At 41.3% G+C, this 14196-nt stretch overlaps 1 protein-coding gene across 18 annotated transcripts in view; it reads right to left on the bottom strand.

Moving 5' to 3' along the window:
* MYO3B (myosin IIIB) overlaps window positions 1-14196 on the bottom strand; it is a 409714-nt gene that overhangs the window by 106013 nt on the left and 289505 nt on the right. Inside the window, exon 29 of one of the 18 annotated variants that reach the window (XM_070241205.1) lies at window positions 13310-13602. The exons of the other annotated variants lie outside the window; for them this stretch is intronic. Within the exon in view, the coding sequence (XP_070097306.1) occupies window positions 13598-13602 (5 nt within the window). The 3' untranslated portion in view covers window positions 13310-13597. Of the gene's footprint in view, window positions 1-13309; window positions 13603-14196 lie in introns of those variants that run through there. 18 annotated transcript variants of the gene reach the window in all.

Here is a 14196-nt window from a genome sequence, read left to right as displayed (position 1 = left end):
GGTCAATTTTCATTCTTTTACATGTGGCTTTCCAGTTTTCCCAGCACCATTTGTTGAAAAGACTTTCTTTTCTCCATTGTATGTCCTCAGCTCCTTTGTCAAAGATAAGCTGTCCATAGATGTGTGGTTTTATTTCTGGGCTTTCAGTTCTGTTCCATTGATCTGTGCACCTGTTTTTGTACCAGTACCATGCTGTTTTGATTACTGTAGCTTTGTAGTATGTTTTGAAGTCAGGGATTGTGATGCCTCCCGTTTTGTTCTTTTTTCTCAGGATTGCTTTAGAAATTCGGGGTCTTTTGTTGCCCCGTATGAATTTTAGGATTCTTTGTTCTAATTCTGTAAAGAATGTCATTGGGATTCTGATTGGGATGGTGTTGAATCTGTAGATTGCTTTAGGTAGAACGGACATTTTAACTATGTTTATTCTTCCAATCCATGTACATGGAATGTCTTTCCATCTCCTTATGTCGTCATCCAATTCTCTCAGAAAGGCCTTGTAATTTTCATTATATAGGTCCTTCACTTCCTTAGTTAAATTTACCCCAAGGTATTTTATTCTTTTTGTTGCAATTTCCACATCAGTGGTTCTTAAAGTGTGGACCCCACATCACCACAGCTTCACGAGAACACATCCTATAAAGCATCAATATCACCTTGACACTTGATTGAAATGCAAATTTTGGGGTGCCACCCCAGACCTAGTGAATCAGAAGCCCCGGGGGATGGGGGCTAGCAATCTGTGTTTTTAAGGCTTCCAGGTGATCCGGATCTGTGCTAAAGTTTGAGAGACACTCTAGATCAATGATTCTTAATCCTGGCTGTACATTAGAATCACCTAGGAAGATTTTAAAAATGCGTGAGCCCAGCCCCCAGAGATTCTGAAATTGACCTGTGGTGGGGTTGGCGTCAATTTTTAAAAGCTCCCCAGATGATTTTAATGTGGGGCCAGGGCTGGGAACTACAGTTCCACAGCATAGTCATACCAATTAATTGGGGTGGGAAAGAGACTCTGTACCTATTTGCTATCTTTATTTTAGATTATCTAGAAGCATCTAAACCAAGAAAGACAATCTATAAACTTGGTGATTGTGACATATTGTGGAAGATGTGTAAATTATAAAAGGTTAATGTTATAATGATAGAACACACAACATGACAAAGATAGAGTGCAGAAAAAAACACGGAAATCAATTGCTTTTGTGTTGTCTATTCTGGGAAAAGTATGCTCTGATTCTATATTATTAGTTTGGTTCCTTAGACATAAAATTCTCCTGTGTAGAAGAAATGTAATTCTTTGAGCTATCAGGGGCAGATATGACCATCTGTTGTTGTTGTTATTATTATTGCTATAAACACCGAAAGGACAAAGAGAAAATTTTAAATGGAACATTATTACATTTTTATTATTACACACAAAAATATTATGACCAAACAATGAAACAACAATATCAAAAGAAGCAAAAGCAAAGGGCAGAAATCAAGAAAAGTAGCTGCAGCCTTTTGCAATTTCATTAACTGATTCTCCCCACCCCTCCCTGCCATCTCTTGATTGATGAATTCCTCCAGTGAAAGGACCAGGTAGGTTTCCCCCTCCTGGAGATTCTAAAACACTGTTTGGCACAAGCTTAGTCATAATACTGTGATAAGCAACATAAAAGCAAGAGTTGACATAAAAAGCAAAAAGAGGACACCACTTCAGGGATACAAATATCCCTGTTTCCTTAAGAAGAAGGAAAATCGACACAAATAATTTTTAACCTTGTTCTCTGGCCCAATCCAGCAGCACCAAGAACTACCACTCCTTGATCAAAGCCCAAATGGTACTGCCCATGTGGAAAGTTGAGCTTGCTTTTGTCTGCACCTATTTTGAGATCCTTAATATAAAAAGGAGTACTAGCTTTTTAACAGCAATTCAGAGAGGAAAAAGCACAAGCAAAGCCAGAAAAGACCACCAAGCCCCTCTTGGTTTGGGACTCTCCTGAGGAAAGGGCCATGTGTACCAACAGAAAGAGAGGAAGTATCAACCTCTTTACCTGAAGCTTAACAATTGCCCCCAGTTACTTTGCCTGGGTTTCCAATAGAAACCCATAGAATTTCTGTTCATGTAATTGAAGGGAAAACTTATTCCATGTTTCTTATTCATTTACACTTCAGTCATCAAAATATTGATTTTTAAGAGTTATTTGAAGTATAAAAACCAAACAGAAACTTACAGAATATTCTTAATAAAGCTTAGATGAAGTCTGCTCCTCCATCCCCCAGCTTTGCCTGAAGAGCAGCAAGAAGGATTTGGCTCAGAGTTAAGAGATCAGCTTAAATAAGAAGCAGGTAACCATTATGTTGTACACCTGAAACTAATATAATGTTACATGTCAATTATACCTCAATAAAACAAGTTAAAAAAATAAATAAAAAACAGGAAGAAGAGGCTGGCCCCATGGCATAGTGGTTAAGTTTGGCATGCTCCGCTTTGGCAGCCCAGGTTCACAGGTTTGGATCCTGGGCATAGACCTACACCACTCGTCAGCCAAGCTGTGGTGGTGACCCACATATAAAGTGGAGGAAGATTGGCACAGATGTTAGCTCAGCATGACTTCCTCAGCAAAAAAAAAAAAAAAAAACCACAAAAAACAAATAGGAAGGAAGCTATCAAACCATTGGGTTCAAAGCAAAATCCAAAATTGTTGAGTATTTCTAGGTACATCCCGGTAATAGCTGGTATCACCCGACATCTCTCCGGCAAATTAATTGCTGAACAAGGAGATTGGAGATATGGAGAAAAACAGAAAGGTAAAATAGAATGATTCATTCTAAGTGAATAGATCAAGTTAAAGGAATTAGAACAGAAACTTGCCTGAAAAAAATTACATGATGAGCTTGAAAAGCAGAAATGTTCACAAAACACCAGACTTGAGGTATGTGCAGGTGTGACAATAGAGGATTCTCCAGAGACAGGTCATCTCTCCTGAGGGAAGCATCCCTAAGTGTTCCGATTTAATGAAATAAAACGATACTGGGAGGGACTCCTCTGGAGGAGTAGAGTCCTTCCAAAGTCGAACTGAGCTCCATGAGCCATTCATATTTCCCAAGGAAACTGAGCCAGTTCTTTGCTGGACCATTTTGAAACAAGATGGAAAAGCATTTGACTATCAGGAGAAAAAAAAAACCCCATCGTAGCAGGCGTTGCAAAGTTAAATGTCTTTAGGGCTCCCCAGTAACATAGATGTGTGCAGTGTTAGGCAGAGAGGGTGGGGAGTGGTGCGATTTGTGGTGAACCGAGAAGGTACACCCCACCTAAAGACATTCGGGTTAAAAGTTTTTTGAAAAACACTGTGTCCGGCCACACAAAACACATCTGCATGCTGCTTATAACCAGAGGACCTCCTATTTGTGAGAAGGGAGAATTTGAGAGAAAGGGTCTAAATTGTATGTGAGTAAGAGCTAGACATCCTTCTTTTGGAAATGAAAAGTGTCTCACTATCTCCACTCCCAAGGGTCCTCAAGTTTAAGAAACACTACTGCTTCCTGGGTTCCCCCCTTCTTCTCTTTTTCCCCCACTCCTTAACCTCCTTGCCCCAGGGTAAAGCTCCAGTTCTGTATTTCCTTGAAACACAGACTGGGTGACAGATTCCAAGGAAGCCAGAAGTACCCAGATCCTCATTGCTGGGCCTGGTGGATAAACTGCAACTGCAAACTCAACTGTCCAATCCAGGGCAACCCAGCCTCACTTCTCATAAAATGCTGGCATTAGCATTAAAGGTCATATTAAAAAAACATAGCCTCTTCTTCAAACAGAAGTCCAGGGACCTTCAAACTGCACAAAAGGGATATTCCAATATTTTTTATATGTTTGAAAATCACTGATTTAGTCCAATTCTCTCATTTTACAATGATGTTAATCAATGGAGCGTTTAGACCAGAAACCCAAGTTTTAATTTCTTGTCCACAGTGCTCCCCCCTTCTCGATAAATGTTCTCAGTCAGTTTGAGGTCTATGCACCAATGTCAGGATCATAGAAAGATCTTCCTGAGAAGCTAAGTTTTCCTAAGTCTTAAGGTGAATCAGAGACGGGTTGAGGAGAGCTGCAACTAGACTAGTTTCCCCAGAGAACAGGTAAGTGAGCAAAGGGGGCAGCCGCAGAGGAGCTCAGCTTATCTCTGTCTACTCTCTCCCCTTCTGTGAAATTACCTTTCAGAGTCCCCTGCAAGGCTGCCCCTGAATTTAATCAGCTGTCATCTGTAGAAAAAAGAAGTCAGAGTAGTAGACAGAGGGTCCCTATCAGGTGATCACTTCCAACTCTGGAATGTCCCTGAGTGCAGGACACCCAACCCAAACCTCTAATGACCCCACCTTTCTGTTCATCAGTCTTAAACCTGGGCACTCCCCCTGGTGTCCCCTGTGATAGTGGGAGTGGATCACTGCTTTGGTCTGAAGGGCACCCTATGGAATGAAACAAAGGAGGAACTTCTCGAAGTTATGCTCCCACACCTGGATGAATTACCAAAATGGATACTATAACTTAGCTAGGGAAACCCACACTTGTATTATGGTTTGAGGCTCCAAGGTGATGAATCTCACCAACAGATTTGGTGCTTACTTTTAAGATTTAATACAGTGTGGTTGGAAAGGGCATAAATATAGGGAACAGGAGAATGAATAACTGTTCTGTTTAAACTCCCTACTAGTTTCATAACGTTGAGTAATTTGGGGAACCTTTGTCTCACTGATCACATTAGTCACATAAACAGCAGAGTGACAAACAGAGGCCATGAGTACACCAGGCCAGGGCTCCTGGTTTGACAACTGGATGGCTTTCCTAATGCCTTTTCAAATGCTACCACCAGTAAAAAGAGGGGCAAGATCTCCTCTTCCCTCCACATCTCCGCCCCTCAGGCACACTCTTCCCTTCCTTTCATCTTGCAGCCCTGGCTACTGACGGTTGTGGTCAACAACCAATAATGCTGTCATGGAAAAGACAGGCTAAACATTCGGTTGAGGAATATCACAATTGCAGTTTTTCATCCTCTAGTCAACTTAGTTCATGTTGATAAACACCTAAATACTTCTCTACTAAAATGGCTGATGGCTTGGGTGGAAAAACACTGAAGGCTGTCACATCTTTTCTTCCATTCTCCATGACCCTCAAGGTCATGATGGGGTGAAGATGTTCCAATCTCTCAGACTACCTCAGTTGTCTGGAGAGCGCAGATTCTTTCCAACTGGATCCTCTGGCTTTAGAATATTCTTCAGGCTCTGTCCTGAGGCAGCCAACCCTAACTAATTCTGTTGCATCTCCTTTCTCCCTGGCCTGTGATCTAGACCTTGCTCTCTCTCATCCTTCATCACCCTTCTGACTCTAGCTGTTTCTAATTCTGCCATCAGTACTTCCAGATGTACCGTATTAGAATATTTGGGATCTCTGACCTTTCTTCATTTTTATACCCTCGGATGGGATTTTTTTCATCCCGTCCCTCTCCCTCCTTCTGGGTGACTCTCCTGCTGCAGGCATCACATTCCCACACTCAGCCTGGTGGCACCAGGTGTCTCCATTCTTTTAAGGTGGCCCAGTAAACATTCTCATGTTAAGTAATGCTGGCTGCCTCAGACCTCATTTAAAGAGAGCCACAGTCCCTACCCTCATGGAGCCTACATTCTAATACACAGAGTAAGAATAAAAAAGAGATAAAAGATGTGAAAGCATCCTGAAACTTAAGGGGTATACTGGGCAGACTGGGTGCTCCTTCAAAATTCATTTCTATCTAGAACCTCAAAATGTGACCTTATTTGGAAACAGGGTCTTTGCAGATGAAATTAGTTCAAGATGAGGTTACGTTGGATTAAGGTGGGTCTTAAATAATTAGTGTCCTTATAAGAAGGCCATGTGAAGACACACAGAAATACAGGGGAATGCATGTGACAACAGCAGCTGAGAGTGGAGTGATGGTTCTACAAGCCAAGGAACACCAAGGACTGCCAGGAACCCCCAGAAGCTAGGAGAGACATATGGAAGGAATTCTCCCTCAGAGCCTCCAGTAGAAACCAATCTTGCTGACACCTTGATTTTGGACTTCTAGTCTCCTGAACTGTGAGAGAATAAATTTCTGTTGTTTTAAGCTACAAAGTCTGGGGTAATTTGTTACAGCAGCCGTAGGAAACTAATATGAGAACAGGAAACTGACAGATGTTAAGGATTAAAATAGAAGAGAAGAAAAAGATGAGGTATGTGCATTTAGCTTGATTTGGCTAGGGGTTAGGGAGAATTAGGAACAGGAGCTAAGGAAATGTCCATTATTTTTATTTAACAAACACAAATGTATGGATTACTATGTTCTATGCATTGTTTTAGGCCCTTTACAAAAATTAACTCATTTAATCCTCATAGTAACTCTAAGAGGCAGAGACCACTATTATTCACACTTTACAGCTGAGGAAACTGAGGCAGAGGGAGGTTAAAGGACTTGCCCAAGAGTCACTCATAGCTGAAGAGTGGCAGAGCTAGGGTTCAAACCCAATTGGTTTTGCCCTAACGTCTGAATTCCTAAATATTACAGTGTGCAGCCCCATTTACTTAAACATTTAAAAATCATTAACCCCTACTGACATTTTTTCCTTTATAAATGGAAGTAAAACTTCAGACTTTATTACTTTCACATACCTGCAGCTTCAAGGGTCCCACAGATCAGCTGCTGCAGGAAGCGGCTCTGGCTTGGCTTGGAGTTTGATGGCCTAGCCAGAGGGCAGACCCAGGCCTTGTTTCCAGCAGGGATACTGTCTGGGTAGACGTCCTGGTTGGTGATCTAGGCTGGGTAAGCTTTCCTGCCTTCCTAACGGACCTGGCAAAGGGTGGCCACTGTCTCTGGCAAAGAAAGTGCATACAGATGAGGCACAAAAGCCCAGCCCTGCCCTCCTAACTGCTGCTGGCCGATGGCACAAGGAGCCAGTGTGGTTCCTGCTGGAGTGACAGCTGGTCAACAGCCATCTTATCAGAACATAAAGAGGCCAATTTGTGGGAGGTCCAACAGGCAAATGCCACCAAAAGCAGCAGCAAGAAAGTAAAATTCTTTTATTAAAGAATAGAATCTCATTGACATATATATTTTTTTCTACAGCCACATTAGAAACCCTGGCCTCCACACAAAACAAATCTAGTAATTTCAGGCCTATTAAGAGCATTTTCCACTTTGATTCTTTAGTACTTAATTCCAGTCATTATCCCAGTCAAACTTTTTAGTTCAAAGAAAGTCTTGCCTAGTAATTGCTTTCTCTAACTTAGAAGCTAAGGAGGAAGGTTTTTCCCTTATCCTAGAGATCAGTTTCTTGCCTGCCCTGGAACATCACTGTCTGGGGATTTCCCCATCCCTTGAAGCATCTAGGGACCATTGCTTTCTTCTCCTCTGACTCTCAGCAGCCTCAGGTTGTACTTATTTCTTATAATTGATGCCCTGCCTGCTTCCAAAAAAGACTGGCAATAGCTTCATAGATGTTTGTTTCTTGTGGCTGTGTTAGTTGGCTCTGGCTTAGTACTGCTCTCAAGCCTGCGGCAGCTGTGTCCATTCTAGTTCTATTTGAGATTGTTCCCCTTTTTTTAAGACTTTACTTTTTTAGATTAGTTTTAGGTTCACAGAAAAATTGAAGGGAAGGTATAGAGATTTCCCATATACTCCCTGCCCCCACACACGCACAGCCTCCCCCATTATCAACACCCCCCACCAGAGTGGTACATTTGTTACAATTGATGAACCTACACTGACACATCATTATCAGCCAAAGTCCATAGTTTACATTATGGTTCACTCTTGGTGTTGTACATTCTACGGGTTTGGACAAATGTATAATGACATGTATCCATCATAATGGTATCAGTATTCTCACTGCTGTAAAAATTCTCTGTGCTCCGCCTATTCATTCCTCCTTGTGCCACCTCCCCCAACTCCTGGCAATCACTGATCTTTTTACTGTCTCCATAGTTTTGCTTTTATCAGAATATCAAATAGTTGGAATTATATAGTATGTAGCTTTTCAGATCGGCTTCTTTCACTTTGTAATATGCATTTAAGGTCTCTTCTTGTCTTTTCATGGCTTGATAGCTCATTTCTTTTTTAGCACTGAATCATATTCCGTTGTGTGAATGCACTACAGTGTATTGACCCATTCACCTACTGAAGGACATCTTGGTTGCCTCCAACTTTTGGCAATTATGAATAAAGCTGCCTCAAACATCTGTGTGCAGGTTTTTGTGTAGACATAAGTTTTCAACTCCTTTGGGTAAATACTAAGCAGTGTGATCACTGGATCATATGGAAGAGTATCTGTACTTTTATAAGAAATTGCCATGCTGTCTTCCAAAGTGACTGCACCATTTTGTATTCCCACTAGCAATGAATAAGAGTTCCTGTTGCTTCATATCCTCACCAGCATTTGATGTTGTCAGTGTTCCAGATTTTGGCTATTCTAACAGATGTGTAATGGTATCTCGTTGTTTTAATTTGCATTTCTCTGATTACATATGATGTGGGGCATCAGACTGTCCCCTCCCGATATGAAAAAAAATTTTTTTTATATTGTTTTTGTGACCACCCAAAAGCATCAGCAGAGTGTTCTGCACAGACAGGATGTTCAGAAAATGTTTTGGGAGAAGGAGAGCAGATTAGGAGTTAGGCAGTCTGGACTGCAGGGAGATTTCTTAGCCACCACCTGTAAAGTGGGGTAAGATTCCTAGCCTACTTCTTAGGGTTATTATGATATTTACAGGAATAAGGTGAGTGAAAGTACTTTGATTAAACTGTAAATTGCTGTGCAGAAGTATAAGATGTTAGGAAAATAAGTATTTCTCTTGGTTAATCAAGAAGGAAATAACTCCCACCTCTAGGACCATTCCAGCTTATACAGCTCAGGTTTCCTATAAAACAAAGTTATTTACTTTCCTATAAATTTTTCTTAAAAAGATAAAGTTCTGTTTATAGCAGCTTTATTCATAACCACCAAGAACTAGAAACAAATGTCCTTTAGCTGGTAAATGGACAACATTGTGGTACATCCATACACTGGAATTCTGCTCAGCAATGAAAAAGAACAAACTACTGATAAACACAACAACGATGAATCTCAAAAGCATTACACTAAGTGAAAGAAGCCAGACTCAAAAGTCCACATACTGTATGACTCCATTTATATGACATTTCGGAAAAGGCAAAATTATAGGAACAGAAAACCCATTAGTGGTCACCCAGAGTTGAGGATGCAGGAGGGATGGACAACAAAAGGAGTAGGAGGAACTTTCTGGAAATGTTCTTTTTCTTGATTGTGGAGGGGGTTACCTGACTGTATGTGTTCATCCAATTTTATCAAATTGTTTGAGTTTTACTGTATGTAACTTATACCTCAATAAATCCGACTTTTAAAAAGTTATCAGAATTTAAAATAAAAGTATAAAGCCTTCTTTTCCTCAAAATGGATTGTTCCTGGAAAGCAGGATCCAATTGCTTCTAACCCGCTAGGAGGAGAGTCTCGTGTGGAGAGCCTTGCTGTTGATGAGAGACCCTTCACAAACATTTGCATCATTGACCATAGCTGGTTTTGACACTAAGCACTTGGCTCAAAGTCTATGAAATTAGCAGACTCTGGTTGCTTGTATATCTCAACCGTCACAACTTTATTGATGAGAATGGCTACCAGCTGTCACCTCTGCCTCCGCCTCCATGTTTGGTGATTCAGACTTCATGGCCATAGCAAATCAAGCGGTGATCCTGCTATGGCTCTTCGTGTTGGGGTTTGAACTCCTGGCCAAATGGCTGTCGCTCAGCTGTTATGCTGCCAATCACCCGTCACTGTGGGTTAAACATGATACGCACACCGAGATCTTCCAACTCCTCAGACATCTAAAAGGCGACTTGCTTTCCATACCAACAGGCAGCAAATCTGGGTGATATTTAACTCCTGGATTTTAGATTTCTGACTTCGTGGAAGCGGGTGAGGAGGGGACTTGCTATTCTACAGAACAAGTTGCAAAAGGGCCTCAAACCAGTGAGGGAGAAAAATGATGTCAGTAGAACACCACCTAAGTCTTAACAATTTTTAGGTCACTGAAAAATTTATCTACACAAATGAATCAAGTTCTCAGCAAGTTGGAGCACAACTCTTTACAAAAACAAAAATAAAAATACCTGAATTCTTTCGTATGCAATTATTGTATTGTAATTTTTCCTGGTCAGAAAGCAAGACATAAGTTGAGATTTGGAAAATTCTCTCTTTTATAAAGGTTTTATTGTACTTGTATTTGAGATTTGACAGGCACTATTTTTTCTCTGAAAGTGAGAGAAATAGTTTCATCTTTTTGAAGTTATAACATTAATATGCTCACCATAGAAAAGTATTTCACAGATTGATTTTTTTTTCCCAGTGAAGTTCATATTTAGGAAGGAGGTACAGAGAGGGAACTAACACTTACTGAATAACTACGATGTGCTGGTAAGGTGCAAGATGCTTTGCATATATTATCTGCTATTATCTTTACAACAGTCCTGAGAACTAGGCCCTAACGAGTCCCATTTTAAAGCTGAGGAAACTAAGGCTAAGAACTTAAGTGATTTTCCCCAAACTATATGACAAATGGTAGCACAGCCAGGATTTAAGGTCAATTGTTTTGACTCCAAAGTCCCCACACTTAGGATGGCATATAAAACTCTTCCCAATGCTTTGACTGGTACTCTATGTCCATGTGCCATATCCAAAATGGAAAGCAATAGTAGAGCATGGTCTACAAAAGAGCATTGAATGAAGACTCAGAAGAGAACTCTGATATCAACTCTTAAACTCACGTAACACATAAAGGGAGACAACTTATTTGAACTCTCTGAGCTTCTGTTTCATCTCTTAAGGGGAAAAACAAAATCTGCCTTTCTACACACAGGAGTTTTTTTTGTTGTTTTTTTTTAAGATTTTATTTTTTCCTTTTTCTCCCCAAAGCCCCCCAGTACATAGTTGTATATTCTTCGTTGTGGGTCCTTCTAGTTGTGGCATGTGGGATGCTGCCTCAGCGTGGCTTGATGAGCAGTGCCATGTCTGCGCCCAGGATTCGAACCAACAAAACACTGGGCCGCCTGCAGCGGAGCACGCGAACTTAACCACTTGGCCACAGGGCCAGCCCTGTACACACAGGAGTTTTTAAGGAAAAAACGTCTGATCATTCTTGCCATAGCACAGTTCATTCTTTCCCTAAATGTTTCTTTACTATTATGGGGATACAGCCTAAATAACTAATAAAGGCTATAAAATATGATATACTTTATGATTCTACACGAAAAAAACTTGAAAAAAGTGTAGACATACAATAAAGGCAACTTGAGTGTGTTGTTGGCCATAATAATGTTGCCCAACTCAATGCTGAGGTGGTGAAGGTACCATTTCAGATACTACCTCTTTCCAGCCAGATTCTGGAGCTCTACATGAGGTCCATAATGGCGAAATTGATTCCAAACTGAAGAGGCTAGGAAATTTTAATCTTGAGTCCTGGGGGTGCCAACTGTTGTACCTGAGTTTCATCTTAAGCACATTTCCATGCCATTCAATATGACATCAGGCACAAGCAGACCCCAAGCCCATGTTGGCTTTGCAGCTTCCTCTTTGTGCATTAGGTGAATAGTATCTTGCCCTCTGCGTGTTTAATTCTAACATGGGCGATAATTGATTTCATAGCAAAGAACATTCCTCTGCATTCCAAGTTATTTCATGGCAAGAATTCTATTGTTTGCGTCCAACCAAGGTTTGGCAGTGCCCATTTCTTGACAGAAATCTTGAAACCACAGGCCAGACCTTCTCTCTGCTATAAACCATTTCCTCTAAGCCATACTTCAGGGGCTCTCTGTATGTCCTGAGGCCACTCACAGACAAAGAACATTTTCCCAAAGTAAATCACAATGCTTGTCCCCCCAGACATTTTCCCCCTCCAAAATGTTAAGCCTATAGCTGTCAGAAATCAGCCTCAGCTTTTTACTTACAGAGAGTTAAAGAAACCCAGACAGCATATGAGTAGGCTTAGCAGGACCCCTTGCATAACCCTGGACAAGTCCCATTTTATAGCTAGGGCACCCTGTCTGAAGGGTACTCTATCTTCTGTTAAAAGTTTAGAAGACAGTGGAGCTAGTATGCAGTTCACAATTCATCTCAAGCCCTGATGCACCAGTTAATTCTTTCCTCTGTATGTTTCTTTACTCTTGTGTGGATATGGCCTGAAACACCAGGAAAGGGCAGGCAGCTGGCTCCTGCCTGATGTCCAAGAAGAATTTGGAACTTGTCTTCTCTCACATTTTGAGGAATTAAGCTTTTGTGAGAAATGACCAGGAATCTTTCTAAGACATAGAAACGAAGTTAATGAAGAAATAGTGGAATGGAGCTAGAATGACAAATAGAGATGTGGAAAGGAATGAGAGAGGACAGACTTCTTTTCCTTCTGTTTGTTCAAAGTGGACCTTTTCCCCAATGGTACATCCACTTGACCTCCCTCTACTGTTTGGCTTGTGATTAGCAATTTGCTTATGAACAGAATGAATTCTTCATTCATTATCAGAATGAAAAATATTTACTGTAATCATTTCTACCTTCAAGAAGCGTAAAGTCGGGGGCTGGCCCCGTGGCCAAGTGGTTAAGTTCGCGCGCTCCGCTGCAGGCGGCCCAGTGTTTCGTTGGTTCAAATCCTGGGCGTGGACATGGCACTGCTCATCAGACCACGCTGAGGCAGTGTCCCACATGCCACAACTAGAAGAACCCACAACGAAGAATACACAACTATGTACCGGGGGGCGTTGGGGAGAAAAAGGAAAAAATAAAATCTTTAAAAAAAAAAAAAAAAAAAGAAGCGTAAAGTCATTTCAATGTACATCCTCAGCTATATTTTATAATGATTTTTACTCTTTGTATTGCATTGGAGTTTTATAGAACTCCCTTCCAATGAGTGGTGACATAATATAGAGTCCCTGATGTATACAAACAGCAACCTTTGAGGAGAAGCATGTTTTATAGCTCTCTGTACTGGACATGGAAAATTTAAGCCCAAAATTGTCCACCATGGTAGCCCAGCACAAAGTAGACGCTTAACAAATAGTAGCTGAATAAATGGATGAAAGAAAGAAATTTCCTAATTTAAAATATAGTTGTCCTACACACCTAGGGATATTTCTGGAAACCTAACTCCAGGAAATTGTTGCAACCACCTAGTCACTGCCAACAAACTGTAGGGGAGGAAGACATTTCCTCTCCCCAAATGGGGGTTCGTCTAGCTGGAGAACTAATTAAATTCACATGAGACAGAATAGCAAGAGAAAATTAAACAAAGCTTTATGAGGAACCATGGTTCGGGGCCTTTCTTCCCGAAGGAAGAAAGGGCACCGAAGAAGTGGGGTGCACATAGTGGTTATATACCCCCAAACAGGGTGTTTCACATGTGATTGAAATGTCCCTCCCACAACAGTCACAAGATTGCCCCGTCAGCACAGGGCTTGATGGACACAGCAGGTAGTGGTCGGCTATCTCGGTGGGCGTAGCAGGAGGCAAGTCGATTGTCTGGAGCTGGGTGGTCACAGGTGAGCTCGGCAATCAGTTCCTAGCCTAAGGAAAGATGCTTAATCCTTAAGAAACGTCAGCGTTGGGAGGGGGAGGGAAGTTAGTTACAGGAGGTTACCAGACTAGCACAATAAAATGCAGATTTTAAGTCCTTGTCTTTGGTATTGATTAAGAGTTTTTAGAGAGAAGGTCATCTCCTTTCTTCTTCCTGGTACAGAGAGGGAGGCAGCTTTTACAGATAGAGATTTACCTTACAAATGTTCCATTTCTCAGAGCCTCCTTCCCTGTCCCAGTTTATCAAAAGTAATCAGCCTCAAATAATCCTGATGCCAAAGAGACATATCTTGGGGTGGCCAACCTCAGGTCCCCACACCACCAACAATGCTAAAGGAACCAGCCTTTTAAAGTTAGGAAAGGCTAGGAGGAGGCCTTACCCCGAGAGAAGTTTAAAAGTTCAGGAAGTTTTAAACACTAAAAACTTGGTTCCGTTATGATATTGAGTCAGGCTTCTAAAAGAAGTTAAATAGCCTCTGTCAAGTTGCTACCAGGAATTGGGTCTGGGTGTGCTAGAGCCTGTCTGGACGTAATGTTTGCTTTCCCCTCTGGATGCAGCATTTAAACTCTCCACTGGCATCACAG

This window comes from Equus caballus, chromosome 18 (genome assembly GCF_041296265.1).
Source record: "Equus caballus isolate H_3958 breed thoroughbred chromosome 18, TB-T2T, whole genome shotgun sequence".
NCBI classification, from domain to species: Eukaryota; Metazoa; Chordata; class Mammalia; order Perissodactyla; family Equidae; genus Equus; species Equus caballus.
Note: the sequence above shows the minus strand (reverse complement) of the source record. Positions and strands in the feature narration are given on the sequence as shown.